The 26550-nt window shown below is 39.7% G+C and overlaps 1 protein-coding gene across 1 annotated transcript in view; it reads left to right on the plus strand.

The window, feature by feature from the left end:
* Positions 1–26550, plus strand: part of LOC124775806 (general transcription factor 3C polypeptide 1) — a 354943-nt gene that overhangs the window by 309777 nt on the left and 18616 nt on the right. Inside the window, 2 exon segments of the mRNA XM_047250637.1 lie at positions 12982–13397; positions 13573–13729. Coding sequence (XP_047106593.1) covers positions 12982–13397; positions 13573–13729 — 573 coding nt within the window.

A 26550-nucleotide genomic window follows, 5' to 3' on the forward strand; every position in this document is an offset into this window, starting at 1 on the left:
ATTTATCTCCTCCAAAAGTTCTCTTTTTTGAGGGTGTGCAGAATAATAGCTTATCTTCTACATACTCCCCATTAATATATCAGATGTAAAGTAAAAAAATGGCTAAATTGATAACATCAGTCGATTCGTCAAGTTGAATCACAAATGAAGGCCTGGTACAAATTCTTCCCAAAATGTCATTATCGACATAATTGGACATATCTTTAATTTGACGGTTGATCGTATTGTTGGACAGTTGTACCATATTGACTTTTTCTGTAAAAGAGTCTCCAAGCATGCACTGTACAACATCATTTATACATGGCCGCATTAAATCTTCAGGTGTCGAATGAAGTTATGCAGTTTGAGAAACTCTGTAGGTAATGCAATAAGATGCTTCAAGAGCATTCTCATTGTTACTGTTTTGAGCATATTCAAAAGTCGTTAAATCTTTTTTCCACTCATTAAGTTTTCATGGAAAAAGTGAGTAGGTTGTTTAGTTTCTAAATGGCATCAGTGGAGAAGGTTTCAGACTACTATTAGCAAAAATGCCACCACATACAACACACTGGTCTTGAACAGTACTTGTCAAATATTTATGAAAATCCAAACCTACTGTAATTTTCACCATATGTTCTTTTCTTTGCACATGCTTCACTTTTGTCAGATTGACACATATCACTAGAAGTTGAATGATCTGTTGACACAACACTAATTTGTGATTTTGTTAAATCCTGTTTCGCTTTGAAACTTCCACTTTTCAACCAGTTATCCATTTTAATGTGAATGGAAACTAAGTAAGCTATTGTGGAAGATCAATGGCCTGACTGCTATGTAACCATTCCTTGATAGGGTCACAATACTGTTGTTAGTATTGTTAGAACACAAAGAAACTGACAGACTAAATTTCCATAGTAGCAAAATCAAATGCATTCCTAATGTTGTTACATAACTGTACCATGCATTTGTGGTAAATATTAATTTATTGTGGAAATAATGTGACAAATTCTCGATGTTACACATACATAACAAGGGGCATTATAATGTTAATTTGATTTTAAAGTAATAATAATATTTCCTGGCAGATTAAAACTGTGTGCCGGACTGAGACTCGAACTCGGGACCTTTGCCTTAAAGGTCCCGAGTTTGAGTCTCAGTCCGACACACAGTTTTAATCTGCTAGGAAGTTTCATATCAGCGCACACTCCACTGCAGAGTGAAAATCTCATTCTGGAATAATAATATTTTTATTTTTATAACAGTGCCACAAAAACTAAGGAAACAGTAATAGGCATAACCTTGAAACCAACCATGGAGAAAAGAGTTTTGGCGAACCCCCTGAAAGCAGGTTGGGAAACGATGGCCTACCTTCTTACAGGATTTTCAGAGTCTCTGGTTCAACTTTCCCAGTTGACTCTGAACCAGTTCTGGGGACAATGCTACAGATTGTGAGCTTTGTTGAAATTCTGTTAGCAAGGCCGGTTTTCTCAACCATCTCTGCCAATGGCTGGAATGATCAAAGTATGACCTCAGAGCCCAGATGGCAGGCATCATTTGTTTCAACGTGCACCAAAATCTGCAGTTGGTTCTAACACATCTCCTTAGTGGCAACCAGAATATCCTCTTCAGCCTGTTAAATGAGATCCCTAGGCATAAACACTGAGTGCACCTTGTATTCCTTCCCATCCCCCCTCATACTGCCATTTCCCTAAGGGGCTTCAAAATTCACAATATATTTGAACTGCCAATGATTAATAGACTCCTACCCTTTTGCATTTGCCTCTGCTTGTCACAGAGGGTGGCAAGTGTACTGACAGATGAAGTGTGTCTCACTGGCTCTACGTCAGCTCCAGTGGAAGACAGCACCTTAGACTTGTTGGTTATGGGAATGGGTATACGACCTGAGTTCCCCCTGGTCCCTGTTTCTGCTGTACGGGGCACATAGATCTACCTTTGGTATCTCTGATACTTAACTCTCAGTAGCCATCTCAGTGCACCTCTTCACAGTGGCTTTCAATAGCTTGACAGTAGGAAGGGCAATTTCCACCTGCTTACATCATCGGCTAACTCACCTCATGTCTAAGAACAACATTCATTGCGTTGTAGTTGGTTCTATGTTTTAGAGAACATTTTAACTAAGTTTGCTGATGCGCTTTTAATTTCAGGAGATGTTAAGCTAATGGTATTAATAGTCCCCTTTAAAAGAAATGAGATTTCTATTAAAGCAACAGAAATACGTGGGGAGAAGCTACTGACTTCCTGAAACTTTTTTGAGGTTGTGGTCACAAACAAAATAGAAAACAACATTAATTCATGATAAATGCAAGCAATATGCACTCCTCTTGTCAGAAAAAAAGCTAAACGTAATGTATGCATTTGTCTTAATATGCACTGCATTATCTGTAAATCACAAAGTGCCGATTTTCTACAAAATGTTGTGCACAGTTTTTGTACTTTCTGAAAATTCTGAAAAATCTGTGCTTATTCATGTAGATATACACTGAAATTTAAATGACTGATTCTGATATTTGTGGCTACTGTGCCTAAAATGTTATAACGCATTGCTACAGTGTGTCCCAAGAGGAATGGTCAATACTCCAGGATATGACGGAATGATCATTCAAAGCAAAAAAGTCTAATAAATATGGGTTCTAAAATGAATACCTGAAGAGCTATGAGAACTTATTCATCTCTGATATTGTGAAACTAATCTCTTGTACTCTTTGAGAGATGGTAATATGAACCAAAACAAGGAAAAAATGTCACGTAAACATGGGCTTTAAAGTGCATACGTTAAGAGCTTCGAGTACGTGTTCCTCTTCACTGCCCTGAAATATGTCTTTTCTACTGAACAAGTGCTCATAGCTTTTATGGTATTCGTTTTAGAGCACATATTTACTAGACTTTTTTTTATTTTGGTCCTTACTACCTGCTTCAAAAATGTGGAAAGGAAAGAGCTTGCAGCAGAAGATATTTGCTTCATGGTATTGTAAGATGAAGAAGTGCTCATTGATCTTAAGGTATGCACTTTGGGGCTCATATCTGGTAGACATGTTCACTTAGAATGACCATTCTTGTCATATCCCTGAGTATTGATCATTCCTCCTGGGACACCCTGTATAGATTTCAGCTGATGCAATAACACAAAGTACATTTTGCACTGTACTCAAAAGGACACAGTACGTTATGACTCGTGCAAGAGTTTTGATTCAATTAACTTCAAAAGCATGTTTAAATTTTACTTGAAGTTTTTGGAACATGGCCTTTAAAAGTGAGTTTATCTTTGGAATGTGAGTGCAGATTAAAACATAGCCAGGCATCTAACAAGAAACATCATTCATCAATCTCAATTATCCTATGCCCACTGGAATTGTAACTGACAATGCTGTTGGATAACCATGGTAACATATAGGGGTTGTATGCAGCGCAGCCCCTTGTTCATCAGAATATGCTGCACATTGTGCTCCGGAATGCTTTTGCTTTCACAGTGTTTACTCTGTCATCAGATCTTCCACAGGTCACTCCTGTCTTGCTTTACAGAACAGGTGATCTTTTGACCACCTTGTTCTGCGATGATGCACAGTCTTCCAACATTGTTTCACCTACTCGTGGTGTCACCATCCTACAACCACTATCCATTGATTATCACAACAGTAGCACATGAACAAATGACCAGTTTTGCCATTTTCAAGATGCTTGTTCTCTGGTGCCATCCATAAAAATCTGTCTTTGTCACGGTCTCCTATATCAGTAGATTTCCCCATATGCAGCCTGTATCATCATTAGACTGATTCCACATTCAATCAGTTTATTGTCAATGAGATTTACAACATATTGTGGGTGAAAGAGGGGCCAACATATCTATAAGTTCTGTATAGAATCTGACAGGGATTCCATTGTGCCCTGGGGATTGTCAAATTTTAGCTGTTTCTCAACATTGCTGACATTAATAACTATATCACTCACCTTTATTTATGTGAGAATTGAACTTTCATAGCAATCCTGTATACTTCCATTTAAAGGAATGTTTAAAAATGGAATACTGCCTGTTAAGTAATTAATGATATAACATGAACGCTAAATAATGGTCCTATTAAACTCCTCTTGGCACACCATATACAGTATTACTTCCTTCTCTGTTGCTGACTCTCCATCCAGGATTATGTGCTGTATGCTGCCTGTCAGGAAGTGTTTCATCCAGTTTCAACTCTGGTTAGATACCCATAGGAATATAGTTTCCTTAGGAGACATTGATGTAGTACTGACTCAAAAGCTTTTCAAAAGTGTAGAAACATTGAGTCACACTGTTTTCCTCTACCCATGGCACTGAGGGTGTCGTATGGGTAGAGCACAATTTGAGGTTTACCTGATCAGTAGTTTTGGAACCTATGCTGATTTCAGTGGAGAAAGTTATTTTGTTCCAATTAGATTATAACACTTCAACTAAATCTGTTCTAGTATTCTACTACACATAAATGTCAGTTATATGCAATGGTAGTTGAATGAATGTGTTTTGTTGATGAGTATGGTCTGTGGTCTTTCCTAACCCCAGGAAGCATCTACCAGTATATTGCATGAAGTCTTTTTCGTCTGATTGGCTGAGAGATACGATGTGATCATTTAGAAGATTTGTATCTGTGAGGTATTGAAAAGGTTTGGACATCTTGTCTTTCAGCCAATCCGCAGACAGGGTGTGACTGTCCCACACAGAATACCAGGTAGCAGCCATACCACATTTTCTTTCTTCGAAAGATAGTCTCAAATATTGGAAGTACATTTACTGTGATAAAACTTTTTTCAACAGTACTTTAATATATGCAGTTAGGTTGTTGTGACAGACTGATCTGTAACATATGCTGAGGTCTAGATTACACTGAAATGTGAAAGTGTAATTGTGCGTTAGTGATACCAACCAACTTTTCATTTATAACTCTACTTTAGTTTCATATTATTAAGCTTGCTATGTCACAATGACAAAGTTAAATCAATTCACTACTCATATTTAATATAATTTGCTACACTATGGCATATTTTGGTATGGTTTGTTGTGCTGAAGTGGCGTGGAATGCTAAATGTAGCACTGAAGAAGATTTATATGTTGTTGTTGTGGTCTTCAGTCCTGAGACTGGTTTGATGCAGCTCTCCATCATGTTCAAGCTTCTTCATCTCCCAGTACCTACTGCAACCTACATCCTTCTGAATCTGCTTAGTGTATTCATCTCTTGGTCTCCCTCTACGATTTTTACCCTCCACGCTGCTCTCCAATGCTAAATTTGTGATCCCTTGATGCCTCAGAACATGTCCTACCAATTGATCCCTTCTTCTAGTCAAGTTGTGCCACAACCTTCTCTTCTCCCCAATCCTATTCAATACCTCCTCATTAGTTACGTGATCTACCCACCTAGTCTTCAACATTCTTCTGTAGCACCACATTTTGAAAGCTTCTATTCTCTCCTTGTCCAAACTATTTATCGTCCATGATTCGCTTCCATACATGGCTACACTCCATACAAATACTTTCAGAAAAGACTTCCTGACACTTACATCTATACTCGATGTTAACAAATTTCTCTTCTTCAGAAACGCTTTCCTTGCCATTGCCAGTCTACATTTTATATTCTCTCTACTTCGACCATCATCAGTTATTTTGCTCCCCAAATAGCAAAACTCCTTTACTACTTTAAGAGTCTCATTTCCTAATCTAATTCCCTCAGCATTACCCTACTTAATTTGACAACATTTCATTATCCTTGTTTTGTTTTTGTTGATGTTCATCTTATATCCTCCTTTCAAGACACTGCCCATTCCGTTCAACTTCTCTTCCAAGTCCTTTGCTGTCTCTGACAGAATTACAATGTCATCAGCAAACCTCAAAGTTTTTTATTTCTTCTCCATGGATTTTAATACCTACTCCGAATTTTTCTTTTGTTTCCTTCACTGCTTACTCAATATACAGATTGAATAACATCGGGGAGAGACTACAACCCTGTCCCACTCCCTTCCCAACCACTGCTTCCCTTTCATGTCCCTCGACTCTTATAACTGCCATCTGGTTTCTGTACAAATTGTAAATAGCCTTTCGCTCCCAGTATTTTACCCCTGCCACCTTTAGAATTTGAAAGAGAGTATTCCAGTCAACATTGTCAAAAGCTTTCTCTAAGTCTACAAATGCTAGAAACGTAGGTTTGCCCTTCCTTAATCTAGCTTCTAAGATAAGTCGTAGGGTCACTATTGCGTCACGTGTTCCAACATTTCTATGGAATCCAAACTGATCTTCCCCGAGGTCGGCTTCTACTAGTTTTTCTATTCGTCTGTAAAGAATTCGCATTAGTATTTTGCAGCTGTGACTTATTAAACTGATAGTTCGGTAATTTTCACATCTATCAACACCTGCTTTGTTTGGGATTTGAATTATTATATTCTTCTTGAGGTCTGAGGGAATTTCGCCTGCCTCGTACATCTTGCTCACCAGATGGTAGAGTTTTGTCAGGACTGGCTCTCCCAAGGCCGTCAGTAGTTCTAATGGAATGTTGTCTACTCCCAGGGCCTTGTTTCGACTCAGGTCTTTCAGTGCTCTGTCAAACTCTTCACGCAGTATCGTATCTCCCATTTCATCTTCATCTACATCCTCTTCCATTTCCATAATATTGTCCTCAAGTACATCGCCCTTGTATAGACCCTCTATATACTCCTTCCACCTTTCTGCTTTCCCTTCTTCACTTCTTCATCCCTCAGAGCTACCCATTCTTCTTCTAATGTATTTCTTTCCCTCATTCCTGTCAATTGTTCCCTTACGCTCTCCCTGAAACTCTGTACAACCTCTGGTTTAGTCAGTTTATCCAGGTGCCATCTCCTTAAATTCCCATTTTTTTGCAGTTTCTTCAGTTTCAATCTACAGTTCATAACCAATAGATTGTGGTCAGTCCACATCTGCCCCTGGAAATGTCTTACAATTTAAAACCTGGTTCCTAAATCTCTGTCTTACCATTATATAAGCTATCTGATACCTTTTAGTTTCTCCAGGATTCTTCCATCTATACAACCTTCTTTTATGATTCTTGAACCAAGTGTTAGCTATGATTAAGTTATGCTCTGTGCAAAATTCTGCCAGACGGCTTCCTCTTTCATTTCTTACCCCCCAATCCATATTCACCTACTATGTTTCCTTCTATCCCTTTTCCTACTCTCGAATTCCAGTCACCCATGACTATTAAATTTTCGTCTCCCTTCACTACCTGAATAATTTCTTTTATCCAATCATACATTTCATCGATTTCTTCATCTGCAGAGCTAGTTGGCATGTAAACTTGTACTACTGTAGCAGGCATGGGCTTCGTGTCTATTGTGGCCACAATAATGCATTCACTATGCTGTTTGTAGTAGCTTACCCGCACTCCTATTTTTTTATTCGTTATTAAACCTACTCCTGCATTACCCCTATTTGATTTTGTATTTATAACCCCGTATTCACCTGACCTGAAATCTTGTTCCTCCTGCCACCGAACTTTACTAATTCCCACTATATCTAACTTTAACCTATCCAGTTCCCTTTTTAAAGTTACTAACCTACCTGCCCGATTAAGGGATCTGACATTCCACGCTCCGATCCGTAGAACGCCAGTTTTCTTTCTTCTGATAACGACGTCGTCTTTAGTAGTGCCCGCCCGGAGATCCGAATGGGGGACTATTTTACCGCTGGAACATTTTACCCAAGAGGACGCCATCATCATTTAACCATACAGTAAAGCTGCATGCCCTTGGGAAAAATTACGGCTGTAGTTTCCCCTTGCTTTCAGCCGTTCACAGTACCAGCACTGCAAGGCCGTTTTGGTTAGTGTTACGAGGCCAGATCAGTCAATCATCCAGACTGTTGCCCCTGCAACTACTGGAAAGTCTGCTGCCTCTCTTCAGGAACCACACATTTGTCTAGCCTCTCAACAGATACCTCTCTGTTGTGGTTGCACCTACGGTACGGCTATCTGTATCGTTGAGGCACGCAAGCCTCCCACCAACGGTAAGGTCCATGGTTCATGGGGGGGGGGGGGGGGGGGGAATATTCATATACATTAAGTAAATATGTTGGTCATACAAATTCTAATCCTTTAAAGTATTTACTGAGTATGTGGAGGACGTAGGCGTACTATCGCTACTGTGCAGCTTTGTTTGTAATTTATTCAGAATGTGCTTATTGTGATATGTTAATAAAACATTGAGCAAGGTGGCATAGCGATGAAGGCACTGGTCTCAAATTTAGGTGGATCAGGTTTCAAATTTCTGTCCACCTATTTTGATTTGGGTTTTCCATGGTTTCCCTAAATTACTTAAGGTGAATGCGCTAATATTTAGACCATGGTCAGTTTGTCCAATATTAGACTGTGCTGTCTGGCAGGACATTAAATCCCAATCTGTTTTATGAAAATTTTTGCATTATGTTTTAAGACATCCATACTATTTTAATTTTCTGTGGTCTGATTTATTTATTATGTAGGGGCACTTTAAAATGCCAATGTTACGTTACAAAATGATGTTTACATTGTTTATAAATTACTACCAGGTATAATTTTTGAACCTTAAAAATTAAATATTGTTAATTTTTTGTGCAAGTTGGACAGTTTCTGTGCTTGTCAAATCAGTGGTGGGGAAAGCTTCTGATTTTTTTGTGTACATACCATCTAAAGAACACTGATTGCTCAGTACAATGTTTTTTGTAGTGTAAATACAGCACATTAGTAGTCAGCCAAGCTCTTACTTAATCAGTCTGGTAAGGAATATAATAACATAATGCTAGTATATTTGAAGAGTAGTATTTCATGCATTTTCAGCACTCGTTGGGCACTACTTTGTTGCTCTTATGTTCATCACAATATGCTGTACCTTCAAGCTTTTCAATGTCATGAATACAGAGCATGTTGAATTGACCATTCTTTGATCTGCTGTCTACAGTGAAGTCTCTCTTATTCCTATGTATTTTACTCCAGGACTGCTGAACCCTTTGCATGATGGATCAATTAGCACACTCCAGTTATCTGGATGACTTGGTACTGGACTGGATCCAAATAATCAAATATCCAAATAATTGGACAAATTATGTAAACAGGTCATTTCTTTTTTAAAAACAAATAAAATTATCTAAGCATGTAATTTTTCAACTCATTCCCACCTACTTCTTGTTCACTGTCATTAAATAAATATGACAGAGTACTAGACATATGGCTTCATTGCAACAAATTCTGTTCGATTCAAGAATTCTTCAAAAAAACATATTTTAAAAATGTGTTTTGTGGTTGTGATAAACTCATTTTCAGGTATCGAGTAAACAGTTTTTTGTTCCATGTAATTATTACATAAAACTTAACACATTGCATACTTTAACTGTGGCAGTTGTATGAAAAATACTAGTAGGTCAATAAATAATCTATTCCATCTCAGATGCAGACTAATAAAGTATTGAAAACTGTAGTGCAGATTGCACCTCACTCTGTTGCAGATTGCGTTACTCTGAAAAGTGCTAGTTCATATATTCTACTTTACAGTTGTTTCCTTGCCTATCAAGTTGTTATGTTCTAGTTTCAGTCTATGGCACTGATTAGCCATCATGAGCAGTTTGCTTGAAATACGGGTCAAAATCAAACAGGGACACCAGCAGAAAACAAATACTTGCAGCAACTGAATATTTATTTTCAAATAAATGGACAGTAGGGTACTTTAACTTTCCAATGCATGGAAATTTCACGAACAGGTGCCTTTCTCAGTGACATTAGAAAATTAAAACCCATTCCTTCAGCTACTTTTTTCATAAGTATTTTATTTCGAGGGGAAAAAAACTTACAGTAGAAACTCAAGTCACAAAACACATAAGCTCGCAGAGAAACATTTCCTGCAAGAAACGAAATGCAAAGAGAGTGCACATTATCTGTTGCCCAGATACAGAGGTTCAAATTTACCCTACTCATACACATAAAAATTAAATTGATTGATTGATGATGGTTTTACCCACGAATTAATGCTGCATTTGCATAAATCCAAGGGCAGTGCCTGAAGAAACCCCGTGAAAGTATTTTTTCACTGTCAGCAGCGGATCAACCGAGTTATGGGTTCCAAGACAACTATGCACAGACAATGACTATAATTTTTATAATATGTTCCTAAGATTTAGGTCTCAAACAACCTTGAAACTTTTCTAGATCTCTTTATCCGTTTCCAAGATACAGAGGCTCGAAGTCACCCTACATGTGCATGTAAAATGCAGTGTGAGGTGGAAACAGTTTAGAAAGTGACATAGCACAGAGACGTATGATATAAAGTGTGCCTGTTATCACCCGAAGGGTTTTGGGAACTCCACGTTTTAGTGCTGAAGCAAATGAAAAATTAGTTTTGCATTATTTCAGTTTCACATACGTAAATTATCAAAATTTTACTGGCCCATCAGATTCTTTTCATATGAGTGACATGGCCTGCAGTGGCAGGGCAAGAAAGGAACCAACGAAAAAATGCTGTTACTGGAGCACAAAAAAGGCAAATATGCTTCTCTTTATTAAAAGACTCTGACTGAGAAGTGGGGTACCAGCTGCCTCATTGGTCCTTCCTTAGGACCTTTAAAAATTTTCCAAAAATATTTTTGTGCGAACATATTCACACTTTTTTATGCTAAGAGAGATGGCAGCGGCAAAGAGACGGAGTATTAATAAATACTGAAAGATAGTAGACAGTAATTGTGGTATAGAAAATGCAAAGAAGACCACGACAGTGTGTGAGAAAGAGAGGAACACACTGACAGTAGAACGTAGTAGACAGTGAGAGAATAGTACCAGGAAAAAGTGAAGGAGACAGAACCAGTGGGAGAGGAATAAAGGGAAGCAGAAAGCAGAAGTGAGTGAGAGCCAGTGATAGTGAGAGACAGAGTATATAATAGTGACAATGAGGAAGAGCGAGATAGTGACAGTGAGAAGAGAGAGCAGCAGTGAGAAGGAGTGAATAAGAGAATAGGGGTAAGAGAGAACAAGAGGAAGACAAAGGCAGTGATACAAGACGGTAGTAGTAGGACAGAATGAAGGCAACTGTGGCTGTGAGACAGGAGACAGTGACAATAGGAGAGCCACAAAGAGATAATGCAAAGAGTTATGCCAAATGAGTGAGGGAGAATGGGCAGTTGGGAGTGGAAGGGCATAATAGACTTACAGGAATGGACTAGTGAATGTGAGTTAAATGGGAGGTGAGTTGCATGTTAATAAGTGTGTGAATATGTTTGTGTGAAAATATTTTTGTGAAAAATTTTAAAGGTGTGGAGGAAGGAGAATGAGGCAGCCGGTACCCCACTTTTCTGTCACAATCTTTTAAAAAAGAAGAGCATATTTGCCGTTTTTGTGCTCCAATAGAAGCATTTTTCCACTGGTTTACTATAAATATATATCTTAGTTCATGCTGTGCATCGTGGTCTCCAATACAGCTGTAGGCTGTTTTTATAATACATGATTTGGTTTATTTCGGACAAATAGTTAAAGTTCTTGTCAAACCCTTTACAATTTACCTCTGAAAAGCATGTATGTTCAAAACTACATATGACAGTCTCCACTTGAGCTGTACAGTTAAAGGGTATTTTCTCATACTAACTATGATTTATTTATGATAAATAAATTTTAGTTTGTCTTTGTGTCGTTATGTCCATTACAACAGTAGAACTTGTTTTTATGATACTCAAGTCATTTTCTTTCCATAAATGTTTTATCTGTATGTGATTGATCATAATAGTTGTACTACTACTTTCCTGACTAGTAAATTTTCATAATAAAAACTGTCTGTGTTGTTTACATACCAAAATATCTCCAGTGCAAAATATCTCCAGTGATATGGCACCATGTTGTTTACCTTGTCTGTCATATGTTCACTATATAAATGGTCAAGCCCGACACCTAGTATTGAGACTACCTCTTTATCCACCTTTTCTTGTGCCCCACAGACACTGCTATTCTAAATGATTGCATCCTATCCCTTTGCCAATCAGGTTAACAGGACTTTATTGTACGTAGATGCTTTGTCAATCCCATGGGTCATATATCTGCTCAAGAGATCTCTGATAAACTATACAATTCACTTGAAACTTTTGTGTAAAACAGGACAGCATCTCCAGTGGGCTCTGGAGCCTTCTGGAGTTTTAGCAATTACAGCCAGTTCAGTATCACTAGTACTGATTACTAAGTCACTCATATCAGTAGCAGTACATTTATTGAATAATGGCAACATTCCTTAATTTTTTTAATCAACTGTTGAAGACAGAATTCAATATTTTGACTACTGTATTGCTTTGCTGTTTCCTGTTTTGATTCTTGTCTGATCCACAATTTTGTTCCACAAACAGCCTTCATATATGACCAAAATTTCTTGGGACTTTCAGACCTTTCCTGTGATAACAGCCAGCAAACGGTAATGTTCCAGTTTCAAGTCCTGCCAGGAACTTTCAAAACAGTGCACACTCCACTGCAGAGTGAAAATTTCATTCTAGAAAGTCATGCTACTTTGTCATAGTCTCAATTACAGATCAACCCCATCCAGTCAAAACAATTTCTCATAACTCTGTGCTACTGATAATTTTTAAAGAAAAGTCACCAACTCTCATTTCCTGTCTGAAACCATGTATTGTAGGTTTCTCCTGTAGTATGAAAATGTTTGCTAGTCATCACATATGCTACATACTCACCATTCTTTTTCATCCCTTGTATCTGATGTCTTCATCTTCTAATCATTATTTATCTTCATTTCAAGTTTATCCCTCTGTTGTGTGTGCTTTCATGTTTGCAGAGGTTGTTGCATTGCTGATTTAAGAGATGTTTTTAGAACACCATCCTAAATTTACAATGTATGCCTATAATATATATTCATATATAATATACTGTTTTCAAGATGGGAATGAGTTACTGAATTTGATTAGAAACTACTACAGTATTTTCTTGCATGTGTGATGTCCTATATTGATAATTTCAAACACATACATTTTTTTGATTGCAGAGATATAAAGAGATCCTTCGGTCCTACAAACCAGGAACTGAATTCTTTTCATCTTCAGCTCTGTTTAAGAATTATGGATCCTCGACTGGAGCAAATAGTGATGAGTCAGATGAAGAAGAAGACAAAAATGACCCAGATTATTCACCTACTGATGATCCAAATACTTGCAATGCTACTAGCCTGGCACGAACTGCCTCTCGCATTGCATTGTATATGATGCGAGAGGAACTTGAGGATAAAATGGTTGAAAACAATCAGCATGCACATGATTTTTTTGTTGTGAATTCATGCACAGTATATTGCAAAATTAATAAGTTATCTGGTGATAAAACCAATCAAGAAATCAAAGGTTATATTAAAACAGTATATCCATTGGAAAAGGAAAAAATAAAATCCACATTAGATGATTTAAGTTCGTAAGTATTATCTTGTTTACCCATTAAGTCATCCGTAAGTGAAACTAACAGAATTTCCTTAAAGTGAACATGTTAACTACTTGTAATAATGTCTGAAATATTCATTTTTCTGTGTATTAAAATATTTACTGTTAATATAAATTTCTGTGCACTGACAAAATATTGTGCCATTTAGGAGAATATGTGTTGAAAGTGATAAAATTGATGAGGAAGACCTAAGAACATCATTCATTAATTCTGGACATTCTGATTCAGACTGGGCTAAGATGTTGAAAATTATCAGTTACCTTGCAAGCAAGAGGGAGCTAGGGGCAAGGTTGAAGCAATTTAAGGTAAGTATTGTTTTCTGAGCTTGCAAAAAGTGATTAAATGCATGTGTAATAACATAATAGCAAACTGGAGTAGTGCTAATTTAACAGTGTAAATTAACAACATTTTGTCTTCTTTTTCTTTGTGAAGACTCATTACAAAACTGTAATCTCACACCAGTGAATGATGTGATTGCAACCTGTTCCCATAAGATCAGTGGAAACCCCTTCTTACAGTGATCCAGCACCATCTTCTAGGTTCCTACACTATTGAATCCCCAAAAAACAAATCATGTGGTGCAGTGGTTAAGACGTTCAGAAGGAGTAGGCCGCAGATTCATTTGTGACCCTATCGTAAGAGAAGTCCCTAAGAAATTAGGTGTTGATTACATTGCCTCCCTTGTGTATTGTGTATTGAACCAGGGACCTAGAAATGACGGAGAGGCTTCGTCCCCACTGTAGCCCTCAGTGGTTCACAACCCCCACAACAGGCTACAGCAGTCCACTCGCCCCACCGCCGCCCACACCAAACCCAGGGTTATTATGCGGTTTGGCCACCGGTGGACCCCCCCCCCCCCCCTCCCGGGGAACCTCTTGTACCAGATGAGTGTAACCCCAAATGTTTGGGTGGTAGAGCAATTATGGTGTACACCTACATGGAGACAGTGTTTGCACAGCAAACGCCAACATAGTGTAACTGAGGCAGAATTAGGGGAAGCAGCCCGCATTCGCCGAGGCAGATGGAAAACTGCCTTAAAAACCATCCTCAGGCTGGCTGGCACACCAGACCTCAACTCTGATCTGCTGGGTGGATTCATGCCGGGCCGGCACGCCTTTCTGCTTGAGAAGCAGTGTGTTAGACTGCACGACTAACCAGGTGGGTTGCCTCTCGTGGTCAAACACTCAGTCCAAATATTTTGGTTTATTCCTGAACTTACAGTTGCAAATATCACCAACTAGCATACACTCAAAAATATTGCATCAAAATGCACATACAGAGCAGAACAGAACTATACCATAGTGCACTGCCAGCTCATTGCTTGAAATTCTGTATGAAGCATTGTAGGTTCCAGCACTTTTCAAATACAGACACAGAGCTGCAATATTACTGCTTTGTTTGCCTCCCATGCACTGGGCCTGGGTTCGATTCCTGCCCGGATTGGAGATTTTCTCCGCTCAGGGACTGGGTGTTGTGTTGTCCTCATCATCCTTTCATCCTCATCATCGGCTGCAAGTCATCCAATGTGGCACCGAATGAAATAAGATTATCATTTGGTGGCTGACTGGGACATCCCGACCAACAATACCATATGATCATTTTCATTTTTTCACTGCTTTGTTGCTGGTGGCTAACCTTCCCCTTCTCCAAACACCAGCATCAACTAGTTCCTGCCATTTTTTGTTCTTACAGCTCATCCCCTCTACTGGATGAACATTAATAAAACTGACGAACTGCAGGGACAGATTCCTGACTGGAAATGCGGAAAAGAGGTCCTATGAACATGTGTCTAGAAATGCATTGTTGCCACGATAGATAGCACTCACAAATGAAAGTTCCTCTGGCTGCTGTTGCTGATAATCCCTGCACTCATTGCAGGTGATAGGGATAGTGGCAGCTGTCATGCAGGATACACATAATCATACTTTGGCTTACCCCATCTTAGTGGGCCAATTGCCTGGGAGCTTGTGGTAGGCTTCTTCTCAGTATCCTGTAGAACCCAGTCCTCCAGAACTGGTACGCACAGTCCGCTGCCTCCCTGCACGCTCATCTGTCTGAAAGGACTCATAATTATAAAAATGCCCAAAAGGCCCTTGAAATGTGTGATGTCATTGGTGTCCATGAGAATACTTGTTTTGGTATAGCCGTGCTGCCTGTCAACCATTTCCATCTGCTTAGCTGTACATAACACCATTTTGGCTTGTTCCAGACTTTTGAAGACAAACAAAAATTGCATGAAGCGAAATGTAGTGTGAGGAGGACTATGCGAGAGGTGTTCAATGAATTTGAAAGTAAAGTTCTATGTACTGACTTGGCAGAAAATCGTAAGAAGTTTTAGTCTTATGTCAGAGCGGTAGGTGGATCAACACAAAATGTCAAGATACTCTGTGACCAAAATGGTACTGAAACAGAGGATGACAGACGAAAGGCCGAAATACTAAATGTCTTTTTCCAAAGCTGTTTCACAGAGGAAGACTGCACTGTAGTTCCTTCTCTAGATTGTCACACAGATGACAAAATGGTAGATATCGAAATAGATGACAGAGGGATAGAAAAACAATTAAAATCGCTCAAAAGAGGAAAGGCCGCTGGACCTGATGGGATACCAGTTCGATTTTACACAGAGTACGCGAAGGAACTTGCCCCCCTTCTTGCAGCAGTGTACCGTAGGTCTCCAGAAGAGCGTAGCGTTCCAAAGAATTGGAAAAGGGCACAGGTCATCCCTGTTTTCAAGAAGGGACGTCGAACAGATGTGCAGAACTATAGACCTATATCTCTAATGTTGATCAGTTGTAGAATTTTGGCACGTATTATGTTAAAGTATAATGACTTTTCTGGAGACTAGAAATCTACTCTGTAGGAATCAGCATGGGTTTCGAAAAAGACGATCGTGTGAAACCCAGCTCGCGCTATTCGTCCTCGAGACTCAGAGGGCCATAGACACGGGTTCCCAGATAGATGCCGTGTTTCTTGGCTTCCGCAAGGTATTCGATACTGTTCCCCACAGTCGTTTAATGAACAAAAGAAGAGCATATGGACTATCAGACTAATTGTGTGATTGGATTGAAGAGTTCCTAGATAACAGAACACAGCATGTCATTCTCAATGGAGAGAAGTCTTCCGAAGTAAGAGTGATTTCAGGTGTGCCGCAGGGGATTGTTGTAGGACCGTTGCTATTCACAGTATACATAAATGACCTTGTGGATAACATCGGAAGTTCACTGAGGCTTTTTGCGGATGATGCTGTAGTATATCGAGAGGTTGGAACAGTGGAAAATTGTACTGAAATGCAGGAGGATCTGCAACGAATTGATGCATGGTGCAGGGAATGGCAATTGAATCTCAACGTAGACAAGTGTAATGTGCTGCGAATACATAGAAAGAAAGATCCTTTATCATTTAGCTACAGTATAGCAGGTCAGCAACTGGAAGCAGTTAATTCCATAAATTATCTGGGAGTAGGCATTAGGAGTGATTTAAAATGGAATGACCATATAAAATTAATCGTCAGCAAAGTAGATGCCAGACTGAGATTCATTGGAAGAATCCTAAGGAAATGCAATCCGAAAACAAAGGAAGTAGGTTACAGTACATTTGTTCGCCCACTGCTTGAATACTGCTCGCCGGTGTGGGATCTGTACCAGATAGGGTTGATAGAACAGATAGAGAAGATCCAATGGAGAGCAGCACGCTTCATTACAGGATCATTTAGTAATCGCAAAAGCGTTACAGAGATGATAGGTAAACTCCAGTGTAAGACTCTGCAAGAGAGATGCTCAGTAGCTCGATACGGGCTTTTGTTGAAGTTTCGAGAACATACATTCACCGAGGAGTCAAGCAGTATATTGCTCCCCCCTACGTATATCCCACGAAGAGACCATGAGGATAAAATCGGAGAGATTAGAGCCCACACAGAGGCATACCAACAATCTTTCTTTCCATGAACAATACGAGACTGGAATAGAAGGGAGAGCCGATAGAGGTACTCAAAGTACCCTCTACCACATACTGTCAGGTGGCTTGCTGAGTATGGATGTAAATGTAGAATACTGGACCATTTTGCTACTTACAGTATGCTGCATCAATTGCACAGCTTCCAACACAAAAGGAACACTTGGCATGTGGTCAGAGGAACTTTCATTCCTCAGCGCCATCTATCACGGCAATGACGCATTTCCGGACACATGTTTATAGGACCATTTTTCCTCCATTTCCAGTTAGGAATTCGTCCGTGCAGTTTGTTAGTTTTGTTAACATTCACCCTGTAATTGTGAGTGCACACCGTCCTCATTTAAATTTCCCTGGTTTTTGTAAGGAAATTTCTCAAGAATTACATGTCCAGAAAAAACAACATAAACCTAATCATGAGGAAGGCCGCAGATGCTAGACTCAAATTATTATTGCAAGAATAATAAGAAAATGTAATTTGTCTGTAAAGGACACTTGCAAGGCCCTAATTTGATCAAACCTTGAATCCTGTTCAACAGTTTGATTAACGGAAGAGATAGAGAAGATTCAAAGAAGGGGTGCAGGCTTTGTCGTGGTTTAATTTAGTCAATGTGAGAGTGTTGTGGAAATGCTCAACAAAATTCAGTGGGAAGGTACTATAAGAAATACATTGTGGATCACGGTTATATATACGAACACAATTCTGAGATTCCATATTCCCTTATGTGACAAAAAATATATTTCATTCTCCAGCATGCATCTCACACAATAACTGCAATTATAAAATTAGAGGAGTTTGGGCTTGTTCAGAGTGATATTTATGGGTTTTTTTACCATTTGTGAATGGAATAAGGAGGAGGGAAAATGGTTTTGATGAACTATGTACCCCCTATCAAACACCTTACAGTGGTGTGTGCAGTACTAATGTAGATGAAATCACTGTGTGTCATTGTTGCTATGGTTCCTTGAAAAAGACTTGCTTAGTCTTTCCCATCCAAGTGGTGTTCTGCCTCTAATGATACTGATGTTTAAATGCTAACATTCCTTTGCTGCCTGATTCAGGTTTTCTTTTAGCTGTAAAATGGGAAAGGATCATAGAGGGACCTATCTTCATGGTGCACAGTTTGTACTTATGATTTTTGAAATGTTCTGATTGTCATTACTCATACATATTTTGGCACTGTCAGAGTAATTGATACTTACAACCTTGGTCTGGTCTCCCTGCTGCCTGTTGGCTAAAGACTGAAGTGCAGACTATGGTATAAATGTCCACTGAAATAGAAATGTCAAAACATGTCCATGTGCATTTCAAACAAATCTGCATCTCAGTCTATCCTCTTGCTTGATTTGATGTTCATCCAGTGCTTAGCATTTTGAAAGATACCATCTAATTCCCAGTAGGACTTATATCTATCAAGTGGAGTGGCACAGTACTTAAGATACAGGACTCACATGCAGGAAGAACAGGTTTCAGATCTCTGTCCAGCAATCTAGACAGATTTTGAATGATTTTGGTAAATTTATTATTGTGAATGCTACCTTTGAAAAGAACATGGCCACTTTCCTTCCCAATCCTTTTCCTATTCAACATTATCTTATATTTTTAATGATCTTATCACCAACAGGATGACACCCAAACCTTCTTTCCTTTTTTGTCAAGTCCATGTTCAGTCTGTGACAATGTTGTATTTATTAAACTTACGGGAAAATGCTATGAACTTATGTGCCAGCCCAATAAATATATTCATTTGGAACTTTTTTCTGGAGTTTAGCCTTGTACAGAAGTGAAATGTGGACAAAAAAACGGGTAAGACATTAAGGGACTAGAAAACTTTGAAATGCAACACTACAGCAGAATGCTGAGGATTAGATGGGTAGATCAGATAACTGAATCAAATTGGGGTGAAAAGAAATTTATGTCACAATTTGGTTAAAAGAAGGAACTTGTTGATAGGACACATCAGTGGAATAATCCATTGCGTAATGGTGGGAAATGTGTGGATTAAAAATTGTAGAGGGGGACCAAGGCATGACTACAGTTGTTGTTGTTGTGGTCTTCAGTCCTGAGACTGGTTTGATGCAGCTCTGCATGCTACCCTATCCTGTGCAAGCTTCATCATCTCCCAGTACTTACTGCAACCTACATCCTTCTGAATCTGCTTAGTGTATTCATCTCTTGGTCTCCTACGATTTTTACCCTCCACGCTGCCCTCCAATGCTAAATTTGTGATCCCTTGATGCCTCAGAACATGTCCTACTAACCCAGGCTGTTCCAACTGAGCTCCAGGGAGCCGGAGCGCTCCGGAGCGCTCACTGCGGCAGCTCAGAGCCCGCGTGGAGGGGGAAAGCGAACTCACTGCCCCCTGGCCGCATGCAGCCGCAAGTGATGCAATAATCCGTGTTCAATGACAGCTATGATTAGCCGCGGGAGCCCTGTACCTCCATTGGAGGATACCTTTCTATTCATTGAGAGGGATGGACATCCGCAGTGTCTTGTATGTCATAAAGTATTTAATTCTGTGAAGAGGTACAATATACGACGACATTATACACGTCTTCACGCAGCGCACTACGATCAGGTAGAAGGCGTTGCACACAGAGAACTGGTAGCCAGGCTTAAGAACAACATACCAGGAGACGTAAGTTTAAAAACAGTTTCGTAATACAGAGGGTATCAAAACGTGCAACATAGTTCGTGTTCTGTAATGCGTTTATAATTTTCAGGTGAATGAGAGCGGAGAAAACACTACTGAATCTGCAATTCGAGCAAGCTACAGGGTCGCTCACATCTTCACGACCAGTGGCAAGCCGTTTTCGGTGGGACCACTCGTAAAATTGTGCATGGTAGCAGTTGCAGAATGTTTGTTTCCAAGGGAGGTGCAGGCAATTGAAGGGGTTTGCCTGTCGAAGCAAACAATGTCTCGTCAAATCCTGGACGTGGCAGCGGATTTAGAGACACAGCTCAGGAAAAAGGCAGAGAGCTTTGTTGCATTTTCGCTAGCGCTTGACGAAAGCACTGACATATCGGACTGTGCTCAGCTTGCAGTCTTTGTGCGTGGTGTCGACATGGAGGTGCAAGTAACTGAAGAACTCTTGGATGTGGTACCATTCGATTACACCGCAACAGGACGTGACATTTTTGAAGCTGTTTGTGAATCAGTGGACAATATGAATTTGTTGTGGGATAAACTCCATTCTGTAGCGACAGACGTTGCACCACAAATGATCGGGTGTCACCAAGGTTTGCTTCTCGTTTGAAAAATAAACTCAGGGACGAATTCGGGAAAGACATTTTGACTCTTCATTGTTTTATTCACCAAGAGGCCCTGTTTGCTGAAACAGTAGAGCTAGGTGGTGTAATGAAAGATGTCGTGAAGTGTGTGAATTTTGTGCGGCGTCGCGGTATGAATCATCGCCAATTCAAAGGATTCCTGAAAGATATGGAAGCGGAGTATGGGGATGTACCTTAGCACAGTACAGTTCGTTGGCTGAGTCGGGGAAAAGTATTTGATGTTTTCTTTGCCATTCGTGAGGAAATATGCTTTTTTCTCGAAATGAAAGGGGAAGAAATGCGTTGTCTGAAAGATATAAAATGGATATCAGACCTGGCGTTCCTAGCTGACATAACTATGCATCTGAATATTTAAATCTGTCACTGCAGGGCAAAGGGCAGCTAATCGTTGACATGCACGACCTGATCAAAGCGTTCATGGAAAAGTTACGTTTATTTGAGAGGCATATGAGTAATGGACATTTAACGTTCTTCAATCGTCTTGCTTCTTTAAAACTACCTGAAGCTACTACTTTCGGCGATTACCAAGCAAAGTTAAATAAGCTCATCACGTCGTTTGAAACACGATTCCGAGACCTCACTAATTTGGAAATGGAACTTAAGGTGTTCAGCACTCCTTTTTCAATTTCCCCCGATGTCTTGTCACCATCACTTCAATTGGAGATTATTGGTTTACAAAATTCAACTTTGTTGAAAGAGTGGTACTACAACACTTTGGATTTGTCACGATGGTATCATTCATTACAGCAAAAAACATTTCCCAAGCTTCACAACAATATCGCTGAGATCATGTGCATGTTTGGATCTACGTATTGTTTTGAGCAGCTTTTCTCAGCAATGAAAAGAGTAAAAAATAAGGAATGATCGTTTCTTTAGAATGCAACAGTGAAGGCCATCCTCCGCATTAACGCTGCAAACACTTTGACGCCTGATATTTCCGATCTTGTAATGAAAAGAAAATGTCAAGTTACAGAGGCCCAATAAATTTAGTATGCAATTTCTTGTAAAATAGTTGTTTCTTATTTATTTCCTGAACATTGTATTTCCTGGTGTAGCATGTCACCACATCTTAGGAGCTAAGAGTATGAGGTTGTCGATCTTGTAAGACGCAGCTGGCCCATCAAAACGCTTGCCTTGCCGCCTGCCTCAGCCAGCCCTCCCACAGGCCGGCGTGCCGGCCCACTTGAATGGTCACAGCAAGCGACGCGGCTCCCTGGAGCAGGGAGCGCTCCGCGGCTCACAACGGAGCCGAAGAGCAGGAACGGCCTGTACTAACCGGTCCCTCCTTTTTGTCAAGTTGTGCCACATACTCCTCCCCAATTCTATTCAATACTTCATCATTAGTTATGTGATCTACCCATCTAATCTTCAGCATTCTTCTGTAGCACCACATTTCGAAAGCTTCTATTCTCTTCTTGTCCAACCTATTTATCGTCCATGTTTCATTTCCATACATGGCTACACTCCATACAAATACTTTCAGAAACGACTTCCTGACACTTAAATCTATACTCAATGTTAACAAATTTCTCTTCTTTAGAAACGCTTTCCTTGCCATTGCCAGTCTACATTTTATATCCTCTCTACTTCGACCATCATCAGTTATTTTGCTCCCCAAATAGCAAAACTCCTTTACTACTTTAAGTGTCTCATTTCCTAATCTAATTCCCTCAGGATCACCCGACTTAATTCGACCACATTCCATTATCCTCGTTTTGCTTTTGTTGATGTTCATCTTATAACCTCCTTTCAAGACATTGCCCATTCCGTTCAACAGCTCTTCCAAGTCCTTTGCTGTATCTGATAGAATTACGATGTCATTGGCAAACCTCAAAGTTTTTATTTCTTCTCCATGGATTTTAATACCTACTCCGAATTTTTCTTTTGTTTCCTTTACTGCTTGCTCAATATACAGATTGAATAACATCGGGGAGAGACTACAACCTGTCTCACTCCCTTCCCAACCACTGCTTCCCTTTCATGCCCCTCGACTCTTATAACTGCCATCTGGTTTTTGTACAAATTGTAAATAGCCTTTCACTCCCTGTATTTTACCCCTTCCACCTTCAGAATTTGAAAGAGAGCATTCAAATCAACATAGTCAAAAGCTTTCTCTAAGTCTACAAATGCTAGAAACGTAGGTTTCTTCTAAGATAAGTCGTAAGGTCAGTATTGCCTCACGTGTTCCAACATTTCTACGGAATCCAAACTGATCTTCTCTGAGGTCAGCTTCTACTAGTTTTTCCATTCGTCTGTAAAGAATTCGCGTTAGTATTTTGCAGCCGTGACTTATTAAACTGATAGTTCGGTAATTTTCACATCTATCAACACCTGCTTTGTTTGGGATTGGAATTATTATATTCTTCTTGAAGTCTGAGGGTATTTCGCCTGTCTCATACATCTTCCTCACCAGATGGTAAAGTTTTGTCAGGACTGGCTCTCCCAAGGCCATCAGTAGTTCTAATGACTACAGTAAGTAGGGTCAAATGGATGTTTGTTGCAGTAGTTATGCAGAGGCAGGGCAGATTAGTGTGCAGAGCTGTATCAAAACATTCTTCAGACTTGAGATCAAAACAACAACAAAACATAATAATGTGCACTGGTCCTGTTATTTCTTGAAAGTTCTAAAATGGAATTTCCTTTTATTTGATTTTTGCTGTTTCATTGTCAAACAAATTTGTTCCTCAGCCAATTTTTTAATATTTGTTTAACTGATATTGTTAGTTTACTTATTCTTCCTAATTGTCTAGTCCTGATTATATAAGTGGACTGGCTTGCCCTCCTTAAATAATTTGTCTTCAGTTATAGTAGTCAGTGATTTCTTTTAGTCTCTCTCCTTAGTACTGCTAACACATCTTCTATTTATTGCTGTACTTAACAGCAGTACACCTATCAGTGTCTGACCCTACAGTCCATCACGGCAGTACATTAATGTGGAACTTTACAGCAATTCTTCGAGTAAAGTTAACTTTTTGTTACCAAAACAGCATTGTTTCACATCACTTGCCACCAGAAAGATGTTCACTAGCAGCAGTCTCATCTTGGATTGAGTGATGGTTCTGGTAGAAGCATTTCCAGATTATGCACCACCTAATAATATGCATGTATGTGTAGAAGGCCACACTTCATAAAAGCTTGGTGGAATATAATGTAATAAGTATATGAGGGTCGATATCTACTAAAATAGTGAAGACACTACTGTGTGTGTGTTTGTGAACAATTTGAAGTCCAGAATGAAACAACGGCATCATGAAAAGGATATAGTGCTAATCAGCATATAGAGGAAACGAGATTGCAGTGGTTGCATTATTCAGAATTATGATGCAAAGTTCCTTTGTTCTTGCATGCATGTCCAAAGGATCTGTCACTGCAGTGACTAAAACTGTTATGAAATACATTAAATGTATTCACAATTGCGAATATGGACTACCATCAACTGTAGAATGGAATTATGACAATGAAAATTTGTGCTGGACCAGGACTCGAACCCAGATTTACTGCTTATTGTGAGTGGTCGCCTTACCATTTCGCTACCCACGCAGGATTCATGGCCAGACCCAAATTTCCATATGTCATCAATCGTGCTTCTGCAACCTGTGCGTGTACATCCATTATGTATATTCCCATAAAGGTAAGGCATTTCACTTGAAAGTCACTTGCCCAATGTCAGTCAGTAAACTACCAACACTGCCTTTTTCTGAAAAACATAACACACGTAACTGCAGACTGCAACTTTATCTGACAGAAGCAGCAATCTGGTGTGGGTGGTGGGATTATGGGAGGAAGTAAGGGCGCGGAGGGGGAGAGAGAGCAGAATTGGGGTGAGGAAAGGTGTAGCGCTGTTTGTGGGAGCATGCAGGGATATGGTGGGTGCAGAGTAGAGCTGCTAGATGCAGTCAGGGGATTTGTGGAAAGGGAGGGAGCTGAAAAGGAAAGAAATAGAGAAGGGGAAAAAGACTGTTGGGTGCATTGGCAGAAAAGAAGACTGTGTAGTGCTGGACTGGGAGCAGGAAAGGGACAGGTAGGTGGAAGACAGGGACTAGCAAAGGTGGTGGCTAGGGAGGGATTATGGGGAAACAGGATATATTGCAGGGAAAGTTTGCATTTCAGAAAAGCTGTTGTTGGTAGGAAGAATCCGATGGGACAGGCTGAGAAGCTGCCATTGAAATTTAACACATTATATTGGCTAGCATATTCAGCAACTGGATGGTTCATCAGTATCTTGCTCATAGTTTGATGGTGGCCATTCTTACAGACAGGCAGCTTGCTAGTTGATATGTACATGGAAAGCAGCACAGTGGTTGCAACTTGTAAAGCACTGTCAGTGTCTTTTCAGTTTATTTTTTGATTAATTTTGCAACTATTTTACTGTCAGACTCAAATATGGGAGCTATACATAGAGAATATGCTTTGTTACAAAATAAACATGACCATGTGCCTAATACGATTGCATCTCTCTTATATTTATCAAATGTCAAAGTTATTCATTAGAAGATGGAAAAATGTCGCTTTGAAATGTTAATAGTACAAGTCAAATTACATTGTTTTATTGTCCCTTTAGCACATAGCACACTTCCCTAACAATGCCTAAACTCATCCATTTTGTGTTAACAGTTATGCTTGTTTCACATTTGCACTGAATTAAAAACTGCCGTGCTGTGTTTTCCAATTAATTAAACAGGTAATCATGACTGTTTTCATTTATGTTCTACATTAATTATGTTTTTCCACAAAGATTACAGAGTTACAAACACGATACTGTTTCAACCTTAAATCTCATAACTAATCCTGCTCACCTTTTCGCAAAATAACTGAATTACTTAAACACTTTTCTTCTATGATGCAACATAACACTTTCAACTCTTAATTGCCTTTCTAGCAAATTCTTCATACTATTAATCTGTGATGTGGGTGCACCCGACCATTCGGTATGGAAGCCCAGCGTAGATTCTGCTTTTTACACACCAACACGGTGCGTGACCACTACTGGTGGGGCATTTTGCCATTATATAACTGGATGATGCTCCCTCAGAGAAAACATGTGCTTGCCTTCAAAAGTTCTAGAAGCTAGTGATAAGTAAGTAGTACAATATCGATATGTTACAACATCAAAGCTAGCAGTACTCCTTACAACCTTAGTTTCTTGACCACATCGCTGCTTTCACAGATTTCCTGCCTTTGATTGAATAGAACCTGCCTTTGATCAAACTGCGGTAAGTGGTGGTGGGAAGATGTATTGGACAGTTCTTGCATGTAGATTTCTTGCACGGATATGAGACATGAAGCACGGTGTTACGAACTGGCACAGACAAGGAATACACAAGGGTGTCATATAGGTTTGGTGGGCAGCGGAATACCAATGTGAGTGGAGTGGGAAGGGTAGTGGGTAGCATATCCGTCCCTTATGTCATGGTTCATTTCCCTGCAATATACCAAGATGCAAAAACTGTCACATACATGCTCCCACCACCACCTCCTGCTCCAGTCACAGATGTATCCTGTCCCATCAAAGACGCAGCTACCCGTGAAAGCAGCAATGTTATCTACAAAATAAGCTGCAACCACTGTGCTACTTCCTACTTGCACATGACAACTAACAGGCTGTCTGACCACATGAATGGCCACCAACAAATTGTAACCAACAGAATGTGCATCACTTCAATGACAGCTCCTCAGCCTGTGCCATCTAGATGCTTCCTACCAAGCCAGCTTTTTTGGTTTGCATGAGTGGGAACTCTCTCTGCAATATATTCTATGTCCCTGTAACCCCCCTGGCCTAACCTTCACTAGTCCCTGTCCTTCACCCACCTATCCCCTTCACTGTTCCAAATCCAGCACTACACAGCCTCTTGTTCCAGCATGGCATCCAAGAGTTTTTTTTCCCCT

The sequence above is a fragment of the Schistocerca piceifrons genome, chromosome 2 (genome assembly GCF_021461385.2).
Source record: "Schistocerca piceifrons isolate TAMUIC-IGC-003096 chromosome 2, iqSchPice1.1, whole genome shotgun sequence".
NCBI classification, from domain to species: Eukaryota; Metazoa; Arthropoda; class Insecta; order Orthoptera; family Acrididae; genus Schistocerca; species Schistocerca piceifrons.